This window comes from Crotalus tigris, unplaced genomic scaffold (assembly GCF_016545835.1).
Source record: "Crotalus tigris isolate CLP2741 ecotype Arizona unplaced genomic scaffold, ASM1654583v1 scf7180000017989.1554031673:749699, whole genome shotgun sequence".
Taxonomy (NCBI): domain Eukaryota; kingdom Metazoa; phylum Chordata; class Lepidosauria; order Squamata; family Viperidae; genus Crotalus; species Crotalus tigris.
The window spans coordinates 190,828-214,502 of record NW_024096759.1 but is presented as its reverse complement, the minus strand read 5'-3'; the positions used below and the strand labels follow the sequence as shown (position 1 = coordinate 214,502).

At 42.5% G+C, this 23,675-nt stretch overlaps 1 protein-coding gene across 1 annotated transcript in view; it reads right to left on the bottom strand.

Moving 5' to 3' along the window:
- The window catches only part of LOC120309277, a 35,847-nt gene that overhangs the window by 4,455 nt on the left and 7,717 nt on the right, over window positions 1-23,675 (bottom strand). Inside the window, exons 2-9 of the mRNA XM_039346340.1 lie at window positions 22,553-22,717; window positions 17,260-17,547; window positions 16,049-16,267; window positions 13,123-13,295; window positions 9,982-10,096; window positions 5,673-5,877; window positions 3,151-3,232; window positions 927-1,150 (exon numbers count right to left, since the gene is read on the bottom strand). Coding sequence (XP_039202274.1) covers window positions 927-1,150; window positions 3,151-3,232; window positions 5,673-5,877; window positions 9,982-10,096; window positions 13,123-13,295; window positions 16,049-16,267; window positions 17,260-17,547; window positions 22,553-22,717 — 1,471 coding nt within the window. The remainder of the gene's footprint in view (window positions 1-926; window positions 1,151-3,150; window positions 3,233-5,672; window positions 5,878-9,981; window positions 10,097-13,122; window positions 13,296-16,048; window positions 16,268-17,259; window positions 17,548-22,552; window positions 22,718-23,675) is intronic.

The following is a 23,675-nucleotide window of genomic DNA, read 5'->3' as shown; positions in this document are numbered from 1 at the left end:
GCAGAAAACCTTATACAATTTCAGACAGATGGCTGTACAACCTCTTCTTAAAAGCCTCTAGTGTTGGAGCACCCACAACTTCTGGAGGCAAGTTGTTCCACTGATTAATTGTTCTAACTGTCTGGAAATTTCTCCTTAGTTCTAGGTTGCTTTTCTCCTTGATTAGTTTCCATTCACAGGCAATTAATGTGTTTCAGCCTTTGTCTGAAAAATGTTCATCTCACTAGACCAGTGTTTCTCAAAGTTGGCTAGGGCATTCCGGGAGTTGAAGTCCAGGTGATTTAAAGTTGCTAAGTTTGAGAAATGCAGCACTAGAGCAAGCTGGTGCATTCTAACCACTGCCCACCACATTGTGGGTCCCATCCCCTAAGGCAGGGATAGGCAACCTCGGCTCTTTTATGACTCATGGACTGAGTCAGCATAGCTGACTCAGGAATTCTGGGAGGTAAAGTCCATGAGTCATAAAAGAGCTAAGGTTGCCTACCCCTGCCCTAAGGAGATACACCTGTTGGGACCCAGAAAAAGGGCCTTCTCTGTGGTGGCTCCCTCTCTCTGGAACATTATCCATGCAGGAATTAGACTGGCTTCCACTTTGGCAGTCTTTCAGAAGCCCCTGAAGATATGGTTTTGCCAGCCGGCCTAGGGAACCCAGAGTGCGATGGAGCCCATCAGATGGCTTATTTAATTGTGTACTGTGGCTGTGTGCGGGTGTGTGGGTGGTGGGTTATTGTTTTTTATCTTTTTTTCTACTTTGTGTTTTTTTTTACTGTTTGTGGGCCGCCTAGAGTCGCTGTGAGTGAGTAGGCGGCTATCTAAATGTTCTAAATAAATAAATAAAATAAATATTGCTCAGGTATATCTGAAGAGCAGCAGGTTAATGACTCTACATTCTGTAATACAGATGTTTAGAAAACAGAGGTACAAACTTGTAATCACAGATAAGCTTCTTATCACTGCCCTCCTCTTCTGAATGACAAGATAAAGCACGGGGATCCGGGCTGATCTGGACACTAACAGCAGTTTCAGCAGCCTCAGCAGAAAATGTCATGTGCCAGATGTGTTGAGAGCAGTTGGGTCTGTGCTGGCTATCAGCTCCACAAGGCATATAGAAATGGAGAAGGTGATAGACTGGTGGGTTTTCTTCAGTTTCCTGAAGGAAGAGCATATATTTATTAACCCTCCTTGTGAGTAGATCAGCGGCTCCCAACCTTTTCTACACCTTGCACCCCTAGAATGCTTCTGATATATTCTCGCACCCCTTACAAAAGTTCAAAATAACGCCAACAAATTATGCATATACACCAGGGGTAGTCAACCTTGGCTCTTTTATGACTCGTGGACTTCAATTCCCAGAATTCCTGAGCCAGCTTAGCTGGCTCAGGAATTCTGGGAGTTGAAGTCCACGAGTCATAAAAGAGCCAAGGTTGACTACCCCTGATATACACTATAATTTTGAAAACCCAAGTTTTCGCCCTTCCTGGAAAATCATCTTGCACCCCCAGGGGGTGCGAGCACCCTCGGTTGGGAACCCCTGGAGTAGACATTTGTGCCTGACTGAATAGCAACACTAATCCAGATGGATCTTGACAGACTTGAACACCGGGCCCTGTCTAACAAAATGAAATTCAATGTAGAGAAAAGTAAAGTCTTGCACTTAGGCAAAAAAACAAAAAACAAAAGTACACATATAGATTGGGTGAAACCAGGCTTAATAGCAGCAACTGTGAGAGGGATCTTGGAGTCTTAATGAACAATCAATTAAATATGAGCCAATAGTGTGTGGCAGCAGCCAAAAAAGCCGATGCAATCCTAAATTGCATTAACAGAAGGATTCAATCAAGATCACGTGAGGGTACTAATACCACTCTATAAAGCCTTAGTAAGACCACATCTAGAATACTGCAACCAATTTTGGTCTCCACACTATAAAAAAGACGTTAAGACTCTAGAAAAAGTACAGAGAAGAGCAACAAAGATGATTAGGGGACTGGATGCTAAAACATATGAAGAATGGTTACAGGAACGGGGCATGGCTAGTCTAGTGAAGAGAAGGACCAGGGATGACATGATAGCAGTCTTCCAATATTTGAGAGTCTGTCATAGAGAGGAGGGGTCAACCTATTTTCCAAAGCACCTGAAGGCCAGACAAGGAATAACGGATGGAAACTGATCAAGGAGAGATTCAACTTATAAATAAGGAGAAATTTTCTGACAGTGAGAACGATCAACCAATGGAATAGGCTGCCTTCAGTTGTTGTTGGTGCTTCATTACAGGAAGCTTTCAAGAAGAGACTGGATTGCCATCTGTCAGAAATGGTGTAGGGACTCCTGCTTAGGCAAGAGGTTGGACTAGATGACCTACAACAGGCATGTCAAACTCGCGACGTCATGAGACGTTGCGCGATGTACCGGGACGTTTTCCCCATTGCCTGACCTACAAGGTCCCTTTCAACTCTGTCATTGTGATTCTGATTCTAATCCCATCTAGCTGAGCTCAATAAGCAAATCAAAGATGGGCGTGAAGGCAACCAGATATCTGAGGACCGTGATTAGACTTGGCAGTTGAAACCCCATCTTGGAAGCGGGTGAGGGCTAGTTGCTTCTGCATTGTTTCCAAGAAAAACGAAATGGGGATGTCCATTTTGGCTGGGGAATTCTGGGAGTTGAAGTTCAAACATCCTAGTTACCAAGTTTGAGAAGCACTGGGCTAGAGAAAGGGTCTCTTACTGTTTTCCCCTTAAATCAAGTAAACCAAGAAGAGCAGGAATATGGTCCCGGACTGTGAGCTATTGTCTGCAAGCTGGGAAACCTTCACCCCAATCTTCTGATTTAAATTTAGCTAATTTAAAACAAAGTGGCTCCACTTAAGTCTGTGCTTGTATCTTCTCTTGTTTTTTGGAGGAGCAACAGCTGTTTCTCCTAAGATATTGGTCTGGATCGTGACAAGGCAGAGAACCAAAACTGGCGCTGCAAAACCAAGAAAAAAAACCACCAAGATTATGATGTTCTCCTTGGCTGAGGAATTCTGGGAATGGAAGTCCACATATCTTAAAGTTGCTAAGGTTGAGAAAGACTGCACTATAGAACACATGAACAAATTTTCAGAAGTTTAGAAATCATTTGGGAACCGTCTGAGTAGATGAGACTCACCAAGGCTGTTTTGGGAATGACAGTGATGGGCAGAGTCAGGTAATTTTGCGATGAACTGGTTTTCGCTGTAAATGTTGCAAGACTGAAAGAAAAGTTAATGAGGATGGTTAATAATGCAGGCATATCTTTGGAAGGGGTCTATGACAACTCGGCACGGCCAACTTGCTGTGGCCAACTCACGCTGGGACAACTTGCCGTGGCCAACTCACGCTGGACAACTCGCTGTGGGAGAAGAATTACACTAATATCAAAGAAATTGTGGAATAGAATCATTAAAGAAAGGATGCCAAAGCAATAATGCACAATGCCGGTCTATCCTGTTCTCCCGTTCGGCACAGTAATTAGTCACGTGGTCCGTCCGTCACTGTGGAGGCGCGGCACAGGGCTGTTCGGAGCGCTGTTCGGAGATACGGGTACCGTTCAACGTCTGCACACAGGTAGGACTCACGCTGGGTCTGACAGGAAGAAGGATTGTTTGCCTACTATAGAAGAATGGACGCTTAAAGTGTTAAATTTAGCAGAAATGGCTAAGATTTCTGCTTATTTGAAGGATTATTCACAAGGAAGATATATTTCGGTTTGGAGAAGATGGATAGATTATATTCAGAATAAATACGGGACTAAAAAGTTCTATTTATTTTATGAATAAATTATTGAATATTATTATTGTTATTATTATTATTAATAGTTTAGTGTAGTGGAATTTTTATTATATTGTATTGTTTATAAATTGGGATTTTAATTTGATTATATGATAAAGTTTATTTGCAAATTGTTTATTCTGTGTTAAAAGAGAGTTAAAGTGCATTATATTTGTTTATCTACATAGTTGGTTAATGTTAGTTAGATTATGATTATTATATTTGTTACCCTGTATTCAGCTCTGGGAAGTGGGGGGGGGTAGGGTGGGTGGGTTTGGGATATATTTTGTAATTTTTGTAAAACTTTTCAATAAAAAAAAGAAAGGATGCCAAAGGAGGGACAAAATGAAATGTGGATGACAAAAATTAAAATATTTTTTTAATTATTGCAAATAATTAAATTGAATTATTGAATTGTCCCGCAGCAGGTTGTCCCTTGGTGAGTCAGCCATGGCAAATTGCTCCACGGCGAGGTGGCCGTGCTGAGTTGACCCATTCCTCTTTGGAAGGGTGATATGAAAAGCCTCCCACACTTCAGACAATCCAGGGCTCACATTACTATTCAGGACTGGCTCTGACCCAATTTCAAATTTACATTAATCGAAAGAAGTTAGAAAATGACAAACTGTGGCTTTCAGACAATCTCTCTTCAAGATTAAGTACTGGAATTGCAATCCTATCTGCTTTAAGATTCCTTCTAAGAAATCCTTCCTTTTAATCCAAGCAAAATTGTAGATAAATGTACAGTAGAAGATGCTTAAAGATGGCATAAATGATTGAGGCAGGAAGTGGTTTTCTAACAACTGGGTTTGTATATTGCACTAAACCAAAATGCCATTGCATTGCTTGAGTTTTGGCTTAGTGTACTGCCCAAACCCAGCCATTATGGTTTAGAACAGGACCATTTCACGGGGGTCGCCAAACAATGCAGTCCGCCATTTTTTTCCCCTTTTCCTTAGCTGTGCTACTCCCTTTTATTCTCTTGGCTTTTGAAAGCCAATAGAATAGACTCTCTTGAATAGAGTCTAATTCTATTGGCTTTCAAAAGCCAATAGGAATTGTCCAGGTTGTCTCTGCCCTGCTGAGCCCATCAAAAGTCCTATTCTGCAAACAGTGCTGCACCAGTTGAGTAGTCCTCAACTTACGACCAGTTGAGTAGTCCTCGACTTACGACCGGTTGGGGGTCGCGGCATTAAAAACGTTGAGAACCACTGGTTTAGAAACTGGATTCAGTAGAAGGAGGGGAAAGCTTCTTTTATACCGATATTGGTAGTCCTTGACTTATCACCACAATTGAGCCCAACGTTTCTGTTGCTAAGAGAGACTGTTAAGTGAACTTTGCCCCATTTCCTGCCACAGTTGTTAAGTGAATCACTGCAGTTGTTAAGTTAGCAATATGATGTCAAACCTGCTCCAGCTTAGACATTTAGGAAAGAAAGACCCTTGACTCCATTTGATTGAAGTGATAGGTTCTTTTACTAAAGTTAAGTGGTTGCAGTGAAAGTAAAGCTAGATCCGAATATTCCCACACAAAGGTTACACTTTCATCTCTTTTCCTGGCCCTCCCCACTTGACCAGTCTGTCAGTGTCCAATAGGATGCCTTTTGGATATTTTGGGAACGGCTCAGATGTTTGGCTCTTCTCACTGCAGTTTCACATTCAGTTCCCAGACCAGGTGTCCTTGGAGGCTGGTTTATTCTGGTTTGGCACCTCTCGTCAACATGTCACCCCTCCCACTATTTGTTTTCTCATTCCCAGGCCCACATATTACTGCTCCAAATTCCCCCTTCTCCTCCCTTGCAATTTATGGCAAGGATGCCAGCAAAGCGAAGATGCTGAGGATGGCAGACCTGACACACGATTTCTAAAATGTTATCCTACCTTGAGGCAAAGTCGGAGCTCTTGGCAGGTGCCACAAAAGTTGCCGTGAGAATGGTGCTCTCTCCTTTCCTCAGGAAACCTTGTGTAGGTCTAAAGGTCTGTATGAAACCCAGGTCATCGCGGACATTAAAGGTGAATATTGCAGCGGATCCATCATTCACCACCTGGACAGAGAACTCTACACTCCCACCGGGCAACAAGTTACCTTGGAAATACAATAGGGCACATGGAAGATGGGGATAACTTGCAAAGAAAGGTGACTTTGAGCTGTCACATAATGGAGGTCCCCACCATTTGGTACCGATGGCTCCGCTGAACTTGCTGAGGACCCGTTATAGGCACTGAAAGACGATGGTTATTGTGGGGGAAGAATAACCTTAGGCCCAAATGACTGCTATGGGAATGAGTGATCAGCCTCAAAAACTACCATTTATCGGACGGCATTTGCTGAAAGCCAGATTCATTTATTAGAAGGCAACCCTTCCCAAGTGCCCCCCCCTCACCACCAAGGGTGGTGAGCATGGCACAAGACATCGTGGGCTGTTCCCTGACTCCACTGGATGACATTGCCAGGGCCCGTTGCCTTGGCAGAGTGAGGAAAATTCTCAGGGATGACTCACACCCTGGTTGGTACCTTTTTACTCTCCTACCATCCAGTAGGACAGTGGTTCTCAACCTGTGGGTTGGGACCCCATTTGGGGTTGAACGACCATTTCACGGGGGTCGCCAAACAACGCAGTCCGCCATTTTTTCCCCCTTTTCCTTAGCTGTGCTACTCCCTTTTATTCTATTGGCTTTTGAAAGCCAATAGAATAGACTCTCTTGAATAGAGTCTAATCCTATTGGCTTTCAAAAGCCAATAGGAATTGTCCAGGCTGTCTTTGCCCTGCTGAGCCCGCCAAAAGTCCCATTCTGCAAGCGGTGCTGCACCAGTTGAGTAGTCCTCGACTTACGACCGGTTGAGTAGTCCTCGACTTACGACCGGTTGGGGGTCGCGGCATTAAAAAGGTTGAGAACCACTGCAGTAGGAGATACAGAAACATAGCCAGCCGTACCAACAGGCTGAAGAACAGCTTTTATGCATGGGCTGTCAGGCTTCTGAATGGGACATAACTTTATAACTTTATGCATGATAGACTCGTGAGGCCGGCGTGATGTGCAATTAGTTCACAGGGTGAAATAAGTTGGGGGGGGGGGTTGTAGTCACCGTGAGTTTGTGGTGAGGGGGGAGGCACAGAGGGAGGCTCAGCCAATTTCACTGTGTACATGTTATACTTTGATAATAAAAGGTTTATTATTCTTCTTCATCCTTTCAGATTTCGCTCCATCCTCCTGTCCCTTACAGGGCACAGGTAGGATGGAGAGAATCCCAAAAGGATGAAGAACTTGGGAAGGGTTGCCTTCCCAAGAAGGGACAGGTGGTCCTTGACTTACGGCCACAAAGGAGCCCCAAATTTCTATTGTTAAGTGAGACATTTGTTAAGTGAGTTTCGCCCCATTTTATGACCTTTCTTACCACAGTTGTTAAGTGAATCATTACAGTGGTTAACTTAGTTACATGGCTAATCTGGTTTCCTCATTGTCTCTGTCCGAAGGTCGCAGAAGGAGATCACATGACCTTGGGACACAGCAATGGTCATAAATATGAGCCAGTTGCCAAGCGTCTGAATTTTGATCACGTGATTATGGGGGTGCTGCAAAGGTCGTAACGGTGAAAAGCGGCCATAAATCATTTTTCCCAGTGCCATTGTAACATTGTAAATGAATGGTTGTAAGTTGAGGACTACCTATAGTTGCTTAGTGACCATTTGAAGTTACAATGGATCTCCACAGAGGGCTTTTGACCTGATTTCGAAGTTACAATGGCTGCCCTGTCCCCCCGGATAGTCACATGATCACATTTTGGGCACTTGGCAACCAGCTCACATTTATAGCCATTTGCAGCATCCTGCAGTCACATGACCATGTGTTTTTTTTTTTTGGCAGCTTTTTAGGGGGCAGTTTCCAGCACTTCTGGTTTCCAGCAAAAAAAATGCCCATTGGAGAAAATGGGTTTGTTTAATGTTTGCTTAACGACCGCTACAAAAAAGGTTGTGAAATCAGGCATAGTCAACGTGGTGGCCTGCTTAACAACCACCACGACTTACACCTGCAATTCCAGGTTCAATTACAGTCATAAGTCAAGGATTACTTGTTTTGTTTTTCTGAGAAGATGGGTCACATTTTACTGGGCATTCATAATATTTATTTTCTAAGACTGACTTGCAGGTTTCCGTGGAGCTGAAATACTGTTGGAAACAAAGCTGATATTAGAGGCTGGGAATATGTTTTATAGCATGCTGACTTCCTTTTTCATTCTGTTTCCATAACTGCTAAGGAAGGAAAAGGAAAAAAAAGCAAGCCTTTTGGTTCCTGAATAGCAAACAGATGTGGGTGTCCAGGTGTCTTCAGGCACTGCATTTATATCAGCAGTTTTGCCTGCTTTGAATAGTAAAATGGAGAATATTTCTGTTGTTTTTTTTTAAAACAATTGTCTAAAGATTACTCCAATTTTTTTTTCTGGGATGAGAATTAATTGTAGTCTTCAGGGGTGGCTGGATAGGGAATTCTGGGAGTTGAAGTCCACATGTCTCCAAATTTGAAAAATGCGGTTCTACACCCTTGGTTTGTTTCAACATTCATGTCCCAAAGGTGCTTTTCCAAAAGGCAACTGGACATCCTTTGTTTTGCTTGAAGATGTTTTGCTTCTCATCCTCCAAGTGGCTTCCACGACTCTCAGAGAGAGTGCTAACGAGCAGAGGACTGTGAAGGGACTATAAATCTTTCCATTCCATTCTGCACCATTCAATCAGAACTGAAGAAGCTTCTTGGATGAGAAGTAAAACATCTTCAAGCAATTACAAAGAAAGTCCAGTTGCCTTTTGAAAAATCACTTTTGGGACAACCATGACCTGGATGACTGAAAATCTCCATAGACTTTCAACATTCTTCTTAGCGGTGTCTATGGATTCTGAAGGGAAAGTACCGTAAATGCTGGCGTACAAGGCGACCCGGCGTATAAGACGACCCCCGTCTTTATAGCCGGGCCGCATTCCTAGAACGTCGTCTTATACGCCGGAAACTACCAGTATTTCCAGCGTATAAGATGACTCGGCGTATAAGACAACCCCCGTCTTTGGCGCCGATTTCAGCGCTCGCGGAAGTCGCCTTATACGCCGGCATTTACGGTAGGTAGATGTAACACTAATAGAAGAGAATCTATGTAGCTCATGGGTTGAACTGTGGAGTCCTTGAAGCTTTCTGTGCTTAGTTGTTTGCTTGCAGAAGTTTTGGTCCCTGACTAAGTAAGATCTAATTATTTAGTTGTAACATCTGTTATGTAATCGGGGAACAAAATGTCTGCCAGGAAACAACCAAGTTCAGAGAGAACCAAGGGTTCCACAGGTAGATGCTGTATAGATCCACTAGATGTGTCTATAGAGATTCTCAATTGTCTAAGTCATGGTTGTCCCAAAGCTGCTTTTTCCAAAAGACAACTGAAATTTCTTAGGTTTTTTTCCTTAACATTTCATTTCTCATCCAAGAAGCTTCTTCAGTTCTGAATATCTATGGAGATTCTTAGTCATCCAGGTCACACTTGTCCCAAAGATGCTTTTTTGCGAGGCAGCTGGATTTCTTGTTTTTCCTTTGAAGATGCTTCGCTTCTCATCCAAGAAGTTTCTTCAGCTCTGACTGGATTCATTCCCCACCATACAGTCAGAGCTGAAGAAGCTTCTTGGATGAGAAGTTTCCTGTTGCCTCATGAAAAAGCATCTTTGGGACTTCAGTTCTGAAGTGAAGAAGAACTGAAGACGCTTCTTGGATGAGAAGTAAAATGTTAAAGGATAAAACCAAGAAAGTTGCCCTTTTGGAAAACCCACCTTTGGGTCCACTAGATTTGACTTGCAAAAATTCAAATGACCAATAAGTGGCACCAAACTCTTATATATTTATTGCTGTGTCCCTTTGCTGCCATCGGGTGGACATTTGCTTTTTGCTCACAGATCTGGTAGTCTTAGATCAGAGGTCCCAACCTTTTGGGCACCAGGGACTGGTTCAGTGGAGAAAGGTTTTTCCCACAGACCGGACAGTGCGTGGTTTTGTGTGCTGCCTGCATCCCACGGATGGAACTTTGATTGTTTGTGAGGACCGGTTGTTGACATGCTGCAGCCTGGTACCGGTCCACGGACCGGGGATTGAGGACCCTTGTCTTAGACTTAGATGGATCAAAATGGCAAAAGAAGTTTTCATACTGCTGCCAGGGACTTACTCTCTTGGTCTGCCAGGGGTAGAATCCTCACTGACGCCACACGGATAGGATTGATGTTGAGACGTGAGAAGGGCAGGTTGCCGGGAGACAGACCTTCTAATTTCAGCATTGGAGACTGGAAGGTAAAAAGGGAATTAATGGAATCTATCTGCTGTTCCGGGCAGATACTGTACTCAGATGCCAAGAAGCTGCCTTTTAAATAAAGATAAACTAAGTCCTAAAAGGCTTAAGAAATTATAGCTATCGTCATTTTTGCAGTATCAGTAATAGCTGGCTACAGAAGAAAACCTTGACTCTGCTTTTTTCCCCCCTTTTTTCGTTTTGGGTATTTGTCTTAATCCTTTGTATGAATAGTTCTAACTGGAGCAATCTGGATTTTGTTTTTAATGCTGCTGTTTTACACTGTGATTACCGTATATTCCAGCGTATAAGACGACTTTTGAGAGTGTTGAAACAGGCGCCGAACTCGGGGGTCATCTTATACGCCGAGTCGTCTTATACGCCGGAAATAAGGTAGTTTCCGGCGTATAAGATGACTTTCTAGGCATGCGACTCGGCATCAATCGTCTTATACGCTGGAAATAACGTAGTTTCTGGCGTATGAGATGACTTTCTAGGTGTGCAACTCGGCGTCGATCATCTTATACGCTGGAAATACCGGTAGTTTCCGGTGTATAAGACGACTTTCTAGGCATGCGACTCGGCGTCGAACTCGGAGGTCGTCTTATATGCTGGGTCGCCCTATACGCCGGAATATACGGTACATTTCTTTGGTTGATTATATATTTATTATATTTAACTCCCTCGCCCAAGGGAATTTTTGTGAGGGGGGACTATAACCTGAATTCCCCCGGCTTCTAGTTGACCACCACTGGGCCATACTAGCTCATATTCTCATAACAGAGGAGGTATGTATTTATTTATTAAATTTATATGCCACCCATCTCGTCCAGATGGCTTGCAATCCAGTAAAAACAACAGGATAACATTAAAATAATAAATGTTAACATTGATATGGATACTAAAGGATATTATGATAACCAGGAAGGGCTTCTTATTTATTTTACTCATGTTAAAGGTAATTTTTGATACTTTAAGCCCAATCTGATACTTTGTAAAGTTTGTAACAGGAAGTCCTCAACCTATGATCGCAATTGGGCCCAAAATTTCTGTTGCTAAGCGAGACACTTGTTAAATGAGTTTTGCCCCATTTTACAACCATTCTTGCCGCAGTTGTTAAGTGAATTGCTACAGCTGCCAAGTTAATAACATGGTTTTTCAATGAATCTGGCTCCCCCATTAACTTTGCTTGTCAGAAAGTCGCAAAAGGGGATCACATGACCCCGGGACACTGCGACCGTCGTAAATATGAACCAGCTGCCAAGAGTCCCAATTTTGATCACATGACCACGGGGATGCTACAATGGTCGTGTGAAAAACAGTCATAAGTCACTTTTTTCCAGTGCTGTTATAACTTTGAACGGTCACTAACTGAATAAGTCAAGGACTACCTGTATAGTTCTGCTGGTTTTGATTTATTGTACCCCATTTGGGCATTACTTTCAATGGAAAGCTGGTAAAGGCCTGTAGAAATGAGGATATTAATAAATATCCGACACCCCCTTCTCTGGGTGAATTTGAGGTCCAGACCAAAAGGTTTTCCTACTCTGTGACTCCCTAGATTGGCTGTGAAGAGCAGCTGAGTGACTGAGCAATTAGATCTTCTTTTTTTTTTTTAATTGAAAATTTTTAAAATTTTTACAAATAGAAAAAGAAAAACAAAAAACAACCCTACCCAACCACCCCAACCCTCCCACCCCATCCCCCCAACCTTCCCAGAGCTGAATATAGGCTTAGTTAAGATTTCTAAAAAATCTTAAAAAAAGTTAAAAAAGTATAAACCATAAATATATCTAAATACATTACGTAAGCTTATAAGATAATTAACAATAATGCTTAAAAAGAGAAAGAATAAAAGAAAAAAGAAAGAAGAAAAGATATATATACATACAAGAAAAAAGTAAAATAAAATAAAGAATATAAGGAAAGAGAAGAAAAAGAAAAAAATACAATCTATAAAATGGTAAAATTTATATATAAATTATTGAAAAACTAAATAATATTTTTTTATATCCAACTTATGTTGTATAAAGTCTATCCATTTTTCCCATACCGCAAAAAAATTCTCTTGTGATTGGTCCTTTAAAAAAGCCGAAATCTTTGCCATTTCCACCAAATAAGAAACTTTAAAAAACCATTCTTGCAAGGTAGGCAAAGATTCCTTCTTCCAGTATTGCCCTACTAACAACCTTACGGCTGTGATTAAATTTAACATCAGTATAACTGAGCAATTAGATCTTCAAAAGTAGGGTTCCTTTGACTTGATAAAACCAGACAGCAAACGCTAAGCTCCTTTTGCGGTTCAGTGGGTAGGTTTGGCATTGGCGGAGCAAGCTGTGGGTGTCCAGAATGGCTCCCACTGAGAAGCTTGCAGATTTGAATTGAATTGAACTGAATACCTTATTTGGCTAAGTGTGATTAGACACACAAATAATTTGTCTTTGGTACAGAAGCACTCAGTCGTACATGCAAAGCAACAGAGAGAATAATGACAATACAGATAGTCCTCGATTTACGATTGCAACTGAACCCAAAACTTATGTTGCTGAGTGAGACATTTGTTAAGTGAGTTTTGCCCCATTTTACGACCTTTCTTGCTATGTTTGTTAAGTGAATCGCTGCGGTTGTTAAGTGAATCTGCCTTCCCCATTAACTTTGCTTGTCAGAAATTCGCAAAACCCTGCCACCCATCTTAAATATGAGTCAATCGCCAGACATCCAAATTTTGATCATGTGACAATGGGGGATGCTACAATGATTGCAAGTGTGGAAAATCAGTCATAAGCCATTTTTCCCAGTGTCACTAAATGCATTGTTGTAAGTCAAGGACTACCAGTACCAATAAAAGAGGGAAGTAAAGAAGATAATAAGAAGGATAAATACTAATATTACAGTCACATTATAGGGTTAATATATATATGTGACATTAGAAAGAATATTCTCCTGGTTACCATGGGAGTTGTAACCAGTCATGCAACTTGGAGTCAGATCAGAAGATGAAAAAATAACCGTGGTTCATACCAACGAATCCAGATGAATCGGAGCAAGGGCCAAGCTATTGCCAAGGGCGTCAGAAGTTTGGTTTAAAATGATGGAGTGAATAGGTCCTTCTAGTCCATCAGAAATGATCAGACGCTGCATCTGGGTGCCTCTGGCTGGCCCCAGCATCTTTAAAGAGATGGTGTAGTTTGATCCTGAGAAAGATGTAGAAAGTTAGCAGAGCAGCCCTCCAGAATCCTCCCTCAATATTCCTTTATAACAACAACAACAACAACAACAACAACAATAAAGTTGGAAGATACCTTGGAGGTCATCTAGTCCAACCCCCTGCTCAGGCAGGAAACTCTATACCAGCGGTTCTCAAACTGTGGGTCGGGACCCCATGTGGGGTCGAACGACCATTTCACGGGGGTCGCCAAACAACGCAGTCCGCCATTTTTTTTCCTTTAGCTGTGCTACTCCCTTTTATTCTATTGGCTTTTGAAAGCCAATAGAATAGACTCTCTTGAATAGAGTCTAATTCTATTGGCTTTCAAAGCCAATAGGAATTGTCCAGGCTGTCTCTGCCCTGCTGAGCCCGCCAAAAGTCCCATTCTGCAAACGGTGCTGCAAGTTGTCTGCAGCGAAGGCGAGCTGTCTGGAAGTTTCCACCCCTCCCTGCTGAGCAACTACTAAAAATGTAAGGCCAGGGGTGGGAGGTGGGAGGCCGGCAGGCGCAGGGAGGGTTGCTGGCAAGTGTGGGGCCCGGCGGGTGCCTTACCTCCCTTGGGCTGGGCCAACTGGTGGCCCAGACGGTGATCAGCCTGCTCCGTCTCTGCCGCTTGCAGCTACGCCTAGGCTGGTGCAGGGGGCGGCACCACACATGTGCGGCGCTCCCAGGCAGGGAAAGTCCTCGACTTATGACCGGTTGGGTAGTCCTCAACTTACGACCGGTTGGGTAGTCCTCGACTTACGATCGGTTGGGGGTTGCGGCATTAAAAAGGTTGAGAACCACTGCCCTATACAATTTCAGACAACTGGCTGTCCAATCTCTTCTTAAAAAATTCTAATGTTGGAGTATTCACAACTTCTGGAGGCAGGTTGTTCCACTGATTAATTGTTCTGACTGTCAGGAAATTTCTCCTAAGTTCTAGGTTGCTTCTCTCCTTGATTAATTTCCATCCATTGCTTCTTTGTCCTGTCTTCAGGTGCTTTGGAGAATAGCTTGACTCCCTCTTCTTTGTGGCAACCTCTGAGATATTGGAACACTGCTATCATGTGTCCCCTCGTCCTTCTCTTCATTAGACTAGACATACCCAATTCCAGCAACCATTCCTTATATGTTTTAGCCTCCAGTCCCCTAATCATCTTTGTTGCTCTTCTCTGTACTCTTTCTAGAGTCTCAACATCTTTTTTACATCATGGTGACCAAAACTGGATGCAGTATTCCAAGTGTGGCCTTACCAAGGCATTGTAAAGTGGTATTAATACTTCACGTGATCTTGATTCTATCCCTCTGTTAATGCAGCCTAGCACTGTGTTGGCTTTTTTGACAGCTGCAGCACACTGCTGGCTCATATTTAAGTGGTTGTCCCCTAGGACTCCAAGATCCCTCTCACAGTTACTACTTTCTTCTGAAATGGATTTTTCTTGGCACTTAAAACTCTTTCCTTAATTTTTTTTTTTTTTTAGCATGGATGTTGGTAATGGGGGATTTAACCCCAGGGTTGCAACAGGATATATTCCACCACCTCTTACAAGAGTCATATTTTTACTTTTATTTTGAATATGTATGTACGTATATCTATCTATCTATCTATCTATCTATCTATCTATCTATCTATCTATCTAAAATTTGGATTGCTAGCAAAGAATTAAGGGAGAACTGGAATAGCTATTCGAACTCTTTAGTTCTTTTCAACCAGACATACCCTTCTGAGATTCGAACCTGGGCTGTCTGCATGTTAGGCAGCTGTATTAAACCTCTAGGCCACAGGCTCTTTCTCACTTTTGCCAGCTGTATGTATATGTATATATATATATATATATATATATATATGTGTGTGTGTGTGTGTGTGTGTGTGTGTGTGTGTGTGTGTGTGTGTGTGTGTTGGGTGGGTGTTTGTGTGTGTATATATGTATATGTATGTATGGGTGTAAGTTATATATGGATGTATGAGGGCAATTCGGAAATAAGGTTCTGTTTTGTTATCAATGACAGATACTCACAGATACAGACCTATCACCTGGTTGTTTGTATGTACACTGACAGCTTATGCACCGGAGATAAATTCCTTGTGTCCAATCACACTTGGCCAATAAAGAATTCTATTGACAATTGACTAGAATAGAATACAGCTGGAAGGGACCTTGGAGTCTTCTAGTCCAGCCCCCTGCTCAAGCAGGAGAACCTTTACCATTTCAGATAAGTGACTGTCTTGTCTCTTTTTAAAAATCTCCCTTGATGGAATGCCCACAATTTTTGAAGGCAAATTGTTCCACTGGTTAATTGTCCTCACTGTTAGGAAGTTTCTCCTTAATTCCAGGTTGCTTCTCTTTTTGATTAGTTTCCAACCATTGTTTCTTGTCTTGCTCTCTGGTGCTTTGGAGAATAGTTTGACGCCCTCTTCTTGTGACAGCCACTCAAATACTGGAATACTGCTATCATGTTGCCCCTGTTTCTTCTTTTCTTTAGACTAGCCAAATCCAAGTCCTGCAACTGTTCTTCATATGTTTTAGTCTCCAGGCCTTTGATCATTTTAGTTGCTCTTCTCTGAACTTTTTCCAAGATCTCAACATCTTTTTTGTAATATGGTGACCAAAATTGGTTGCAGTATTCCAGGCGTGGTCTCACTAGGGTTTTATAAAGCGGTACTAATACTTGGCGTGATCTTGATTCTATGTCTCTGTTTATACAACCCAGGATTGTATTAACTTTTTTGGCTGCTGCTGCACACTGAAAACTTACCTTTCGTAGGCTGTCCTTGGATTGGAAGCATGTAGCCATTCTGCTTTTCCATTATCCGGTAGGTAAAGTCAAGCAAACTCTTGCCTCTAATCTCTACCTCGTAAGAGCCCCTGGGAGTCAGAGTCACGGTCCACCGACCTTGCTGAGGGATAGGAGATATCTTCACGATCTTGTGATTACTTGTGTCAAGCAACATTCGAGGTTTTGTGAATGGGTCACCTATCGTGGAGTGTCACAAAAAGGAATGAGTTGCATTAGAGGTAGTCCTCGACTTACGACCACAATTGAGTCCATCATTTCTGTTGCTAAGTGAAACATTTGTTAAGTGAGTTTTGCCCCATTTTATGACTTTTGTTGCCACAGTTGTTAAGTGAATCAGTAAAGTGGAGGGAAACTGGTTTCCCCATTGATTTTGCTTGTCCAGAAGGTCACAAAAGGGGATCACATGACCCTGGGACACTGCAACCATCGTAAAGGTGAGTCGGCTGCCAAGGGTCTGAATTTTGATCATGTGACCGTGAGGATGCTGCAATGGTCATTAAGTGTTAAAAACCGCCTGTCAACGCTGCTAACATTGGATGTTCTTGCTTTGACAAAATATGAAGAGGCAGTCACTCTCTGTATAAGCTGTGTGGTCCTTTTAGAGTTAAATTAGATGATGCTGGGAGGGGAGGAGAAAGAATGTGTGTGGGGATTAGTTAAGATAAGAAAGGCAGGCTACAGAAGGGAAGGGAAACTTTGCCCTTCAAACTGATTGGAGAATGTGATTTATGACTGCTAATTGGAGGAGGGATTTGTGCTTGAATATTATGTGCTCAGGGGAGGGGAATTCAGATCTTGGCATCCACCATGTTCACGTGGAAGGGTGTTACACTAATAAAGAGACTTTAAGGTAAACAATGCCTTGAGGTTCTTTGAAGTATTCCCCGAATCGGAACCATGACATCGCCCTAAGTCACTTTTTTAGTGACGTCGTAGCTTTGAATGGTCACTAAATGAACAGTTGTAAGTCGAGGACTACCTGTACTTGCAGAGGTTAAAATGCCCAGTATTATGGCTTCCTCCAAGTCAGGGCATCCATGATCGTGCAATTGAAGCCCCGCCCCCTTTTTTTACACCTGTCCCACAGCAGACAAGGGAAAGTGTTTGCTTGCATAGCTGCAGCCTTTTGTGACCGTTTGTATACTCACTTTCATCCTCTCTTCAATTACCTGAAGGTTGCAAGACCTTAAAGTTGAACCTCTCATGCCGTAAAGTCTTGACTGAGACCAATATCTCGGAGAGAGATTCATCCACAGGGAAGGAGAAGTGAGAGCCATCCACACGATTGTGGGCTATTTTAACAGGAGCGGCATTCAGGGATATCTCCAGTAGGCCAAGGGCGCTAGAAAGTTGTTTTTTCTTCATGTTCACATAGTAGCCACCGGAAAAGGATGCCAATTCTTCATAGACGTTGTCATAAGCTCTTCGAGAGGCTCTCGGGTTCCTCTTAAGAGGTTCTGCCAAAATTAAAAACCACAAGTACAGCATAGGTGGCACCATGCTCAATAGCAGTAACTGTGAGAGGGACCTCGGAGTCCTAGTAGACAATCACTTAAATATGAGCCAGCAGTGTGCTGCAGCTGCCAAAAAAGCCAACAGAGTGCTAGGCTGCATTAACAGAGGGATAGAATCAAGATCACGTGAAGTGTTAATACCACTTTACAATGCCTTGGTAAGGCCACACTTGGAATACTGCATCCAGTTTTGGTCACCACGATGCAAAAAAGATGTTGAGACTCTAGAAAGAGTACAGAGAAGAGCAACAAAGATGATTAGGGGTCTGGAGGCTAAAGCATATAAGGAACGGTTGCTGGAATTGGGTATGTCTAGTTTAACGAAGAGAAGGACTAGGGGGGACATGATAGCAGTATTCCAATATCTCAGGGGCTGCCATAAAGAAGAGGGAATTAAGCTATTTTCCAAAACACCTGAAGGCAGGACAAGAAGCAATGGATGGAAACTAATCAAGGAGAGAAGCAACCTAGAACTTAGGAGAAATTTCCTGACAGTCAGAACAATTAATCAGTGGAACAACCTGCCTCCAGAAGCAATGAATGCTCCAACACTGGAAGTTTTTAAGAAGAGACTGGACAGCCATTTGTCCGAAATGGTGTAGGGTTTCCTGCCTGAGCAGGGGGTTGGACTAGATGACCTCCAAGGTCCCTTCCAACTTTACTACTACTACTACTACTACTACTACTACTACTACTACTATTATTATTATTATTATTACATTTCTTCTTTTAAGTGGCTCCTCCTGAATTTACCAAAGGGAGGCAAATCGTTTTAGGAAAGGGCCTTTTTGTTCCTCTAAAGCAGTGTTTCTCAACCTTGACAATTTTAAGGCATGTGGACTTCAACTCCCAGAATTCCACAGCCAGCAATGCTGGCTGTGGAATTCTGGGAGTTGAAGTCCACATGCCTTAAAATTGTCAAGGTTGAGAAACACTGCAAAGGTAGTCTTTTGACTTACGACCACAACGGAGCCCAGAATTTATGTGGCTAAAGGAGAAATTTGTTAAGTGAGCTTGACCCCATTTTACGACTTTTCCTGCCACGGTTATGAAGTGAATCACTGCAGTCGTTAAATTAGTAACACGGTTGTCAAGTGAAACGGGCTTCCCCCATTGACTTTGCTTGTCAGAAAGTCGTTGCAAAAAAGGATCCCCGGGTCACCGCAACCGTCATAAATATGAACCAGTTGTCAAGCCTCTGAATTTTGATACATGACCATGGGGATGCTGCAGTGGTCATAAGTGTGAAAAACAGTCATAACTCACTTTTTTTCAGTGCCGTTGTAACTTTGAATGTTCACTGTTGTAAATCGAGGATTACTTGCACCTGCTATTTATCATTTTTATTTAATGTGGTTTTATACATTGGGACCGGGGCTTATATGACATGCTAGCTGAAGCTGACTCCAAGTGAGACAGTTATTAAGTGAGTTTTGCCCCATTTTACCACATGTGAGTCACTGCAAGTGTTAAGTTAGTTACACTGTTGTTAAAGGAACCTGCCTTCCCCACTGGAGTTGCTTGTCAGATGGTCATAACAGGAAGGTAATCACAAGATCTTGGGACGCTGCAACCCATTATAAATATGAGTCAGTTGCCAAGCATCTGAATTTGGAAGGAAAGAAGGAAGGAAGGAAGGGAGGGAGGGAGGGAGGAAGGAAGGAAGGGAGGGAGGGAGGGAGGGAGGGAGGGAGAAAGGAAAGAAGAAAGGAAAAAAGGAAAGAAGGAAAGAATGAATGAATGAAGGAAGGAAGGGAGGGAGGGAGGGAGGGAGGGAGGGAGAAAGGAAAGAAGATAGGAAAAAAGGAAAGAAGGAAAGAATGAATGAATGAAGGAAGGAAGGGAGGGAGAAAGGAAAAAAGGAAGGAAGGAAAGAAGGAAAGAATGAAGGAAGGAAGGAAGGGAGGGAGAAAGGAAAAAAGGAAGGGAGGAAAGAAGGAAAGAAAGAATGAAGGAAGGAAGGAAGGAAGGAAGGAAGGGAGGGAGGGAGAAAGGAAAAAAGGAAGAAAGGAAAGAATGAAGGAAGGAAGGGAGGGAGGGAGGGAGGGAGGGAGAAAGGAAGGAAAGAAGGAAGGAAGAAAAGAAGGAAGAAAGGAAGGGAGGGAGGAAGGGAGAAAGGAAGGAAGGAAGGAAAGGAAAGAAGGAGAGGAAAGAAGGAAAGAAGAAAGGAAAGAATGAAGGAAGGAAGGGAGGGAGGGAGGGAGGGAGAAAGGAAAGAAGAAAGGAAAGAAGGAAAGAATGAATGAATGAAGGAAGGGAGGGAGGGAGAAAGGAAAAAAGGAAGGGAGGAAAGAAGGAAAGAAAGAATGAAGGAAGGAAGGAAGGAAGGGAGGGAGGGAGAAAGGAAAAAAGGAAGAAAGGAAAGAATGAAGGAAGGAAGGAAGGGAGGGAGGGAGGGAGGGAGGGAGGGAGAAAGGAAAAAAGGAAGAAAGGAAAGAATGAAGGAAGGAAGGGAGGGAGGGAGGGAGGGAGAAAGGAAGGAAAGAAGGAAGGAAGAAAAGAAGGAAGAAAGGAAGGGAGGGAGGAAGGGAGAAAGGAAGGAAGGAAGGAAAGGAAAGAAGGAGAGGAAAGAAGGAAAGAAAGAAAGAAAGAATGAAGGAAGGGAGGGAGGGAGGAAGGAAGGAAGGAAAGGAAAGAAGGAGAGGAAAGAAGGAAAGAAAGAAAGAAAGAATGAAGGAAGGGAGGGAGGGAGGAAGGAAGGAAGGAAAGGAAAGGAGAGGAAAGAAGGAAAGAAAGAAAGAATGAAGGAAGGAAGGAAGGGAGGGAGGAAGGAAGGAAGGAAGGAAGGAAGGAAGGAAGGAAGGAAGGAAGGAAGGAAGGAAGGAAGGAAGGAAAGCTCATAGAACCATTCCTTGTAAGCAGATTTCACTGCTCAGGGTCCCCTCTCTGAGGGAGATTGGCAGTCTAGAAACACAATAAACAAACAAACAAACAAAATAAAATAAAATAAAACAAACAAACAAATAAATAAATAAACTTCAGTTAGCCTGCTCATTCTGTCTGGAAGGGTATGCTTTGGGTACCTTCAACATGGGAAATAAAATGAGCAGAGGTCCAGAAGCAGCGTACCTCCATCGCTTCCTCAGCCCTCTGGACCAAGTTCCCTCCGAGATCTGGGTTTCATTCTAACCATTTTTCCAGACAGTGGTTAAAACCTGGCTATCCCACTGGCCTCTGTGTCGGCCTCCAAAATTTAGTTTATAGTCCTGGAATTCCATAGTTGTCTCCCATCTAAATAATAGCTAAGCCCAACTTTACTTAGTTTTTGAACTCAAACAATGTCAACAGATTTTTTTTTTTTAAAAAAACAATATTTCTTTACCTTGGGAATTGGAAGAGATGGGAACTTCTAGTCTCAGAATTTGAGCTTTGCTGGCTGGGGAATTCTGGGAGTTGAAGTCTATCCGTCTTCAAATAATCAAGATTGAGAAACACCACTTGAGCCTCTTCCAAAAACATATCCCAGCCGGTCCTTATGGTGACCTCACTGCAATACATCATCCCCATCTTTCCTCTCCTTCTCAGAAGAGTACCTCTTTTTAATACAGATAGTCCTCAACTTACAACCGTTCACTTAGTGATAGTTCGAAGTTACAATGGCACTGAAAAAAGTGACTTCTGACCATTTTTCACATTTACGACTATTGCAACATCACGTGTCCAAATCCAGATGTTTGGCAACTGACTCATATTTATGACGGTTGCAATGTCCCGGGGGCCATGTGATCCCCTTTTGTGACCGTCTGACAAACAAAGTTAATGAGGAAGCCAGATTCACTTAACAAACATTGTTACTAATTTAACCACTGTAGTGATTCTCTTAACAACTCTGGCCCGAGAGAATGTTAAAAAGGGGGCAAAATTCACTTAACAACTGTCTCATTTAACAACCGAAAATTTTGGGCTCAATTGTGGTTGTACGTTGAGGACTTACGGTTCCCTGATCAATGAAAGATGCCTGTGGCCAGGGACATCTGCATCTTCCTGAGATTCCATGGAAATGTCACTCATGGCATCATGGCCTCAGCACCATCCAATGAGGTGTAAAAGGGGTGGAGTTTGAATCTTGACCTCATGACGCCCCCTTCCACGTTGGCCCTTCCTGTTTCTCCCCACTAATACTCATGGCGCAGCAGTTAGAGTGCAGGCCACTTTAGCTGACTGTGTTCAGCAGGTCAGCGGTTCAAATCTCACCGTCTCAAGGTTGACTCAGCCTTCCATCCTTCCGGGGTAGGTAAAATGAGGACCCAGATTGTTGGGGGCAATGTAAATATATATATATATATATATATATATATATATATATATATATATATATATATATATATATATATATTTTGTTTTCTGAGGTTTTCGCGGGTATTTGTATATAGGTCTTTGGTTGTTCGGGTTTTCTCCCGCGTAAAATTGGAAGTGTCTTGGCAACGTTTCGACGAAGTCCCATTCGTCATCTTCAGGCTGGTTTTTCAGCTTCGTGCTTCGAGCAGCAATGTGTGGTCTTAGCTGTTTCTTCCTTTCTGCCAGTAGGGAGAAAGGAAGAAACAGCTAAGACCACACATTGCTGCTCGAAGCATGAAGCTGAAAACACCAGCCTGAAGATGACGAATGGGACTTCGTCGAAACGTCGCCAAGACACTTCCAATTTTACGCGGGAGAAAACCCGAGCAACCAAAGACCTACATACAAATACCCGCGAAAACCTCAGAAAACATATATATATATATATATATATATATATATATATATATATATATATATATATATATATATATATATACATTGCTTACTGGTATACACCGCTTAGAGAGTGCTTGCACTTAAAGCGGTATATAAGTCTCATAAATAAATAAATGGCTGTTAGCGTGGTTTTCTTCAGTGACCATAGATGCCAGAAAGGCAGCAAGGCTTTCCTTCAGGATGTTTCAGATCCCCAGGGATTCTGGCTTACCATCTCGTACATAAATTTTCTTTGCAGCTTCAGTGGCCATTTCAGCAACTTCCTTGTGCAAATAGGAGTGAGAGGAGAGCAGGGGGTCAGTGGCCCCTTTATTGTTTTCCCCAGGAGCAGAGGGGTCTTGGGTCGCCTCATTTTTCCCGCCGGGTCCACATTTGTCTGCATGAGGGAAACAAAAAACATAATAAAAATGCACATTAAAAAGGAGGAGAGTTTTGATTGCGTAGTTGCGGTGGCTGTTTTTTTTTTTTTTTTACTTTTTAAAACATTTATGGAGGCATCCATTTTTCAACCAATTCCGTTGGCTCCCAATCAAAAATGAAAAGACATTTAAAATTACGGGTAGTCCTCGACTTACCATGGTTCACTTAGTGACCAATCGAAGTTACAACGGCACTGAAAAAAGTGACTTATGACTGTTTTTCATATTTACGACCGTTGCAGCATCCCCACGGTCACGTGATCAGAATTCACTGTTGAATTAGTATCAAGTCAATCACAGGTCATGTTTTGGGAATAACTGCTTTTTTTTACTTAGCTGCCTTCTCCCAAATCATTACAGATATAAGTAGTCCTCAAGTTACGACAGCCTCAGAAAAAGTGATGTATGACCTGTCCTTGCACTTATGACCATATAGCATCACTTCTGCAATCATGTGGCTGCAATTACAACTACAATTGCAGCATCCGGTTACCCATTAAATTCAATTCTACAGATTACGTACTTTTCTTATAATTCTGGACAGTTTGTTGAGAGCTTAAACTTTTCAAACAGTACAACTGTTTGAATTATTTGGATTCTTTTAATTTGGAAACCTATCTCACTTTTCTCTAACAGGACAACCTTTCTATATAGAGATATTCCAATGCTGTTAGCACAGTTGGTAGAGCAGATCAGGAAATCAACTCCAGAGGAAGGCTAAAATTATTTTTTTATTGAGATTGACTATAATAATAGAGTCTTGCAAGTCTGACTGATCTGTACCATTCTCCTTTCTTATATACTCAAGGAGATGTCTGTCTGGGCCTCTGCTGAATATTATCTGTCTATTGTGGACTTGAGATATTTCCCCCCCCCACCCCTTCTCTTTGATAATGGAGTTCGTGCATCTCCCTC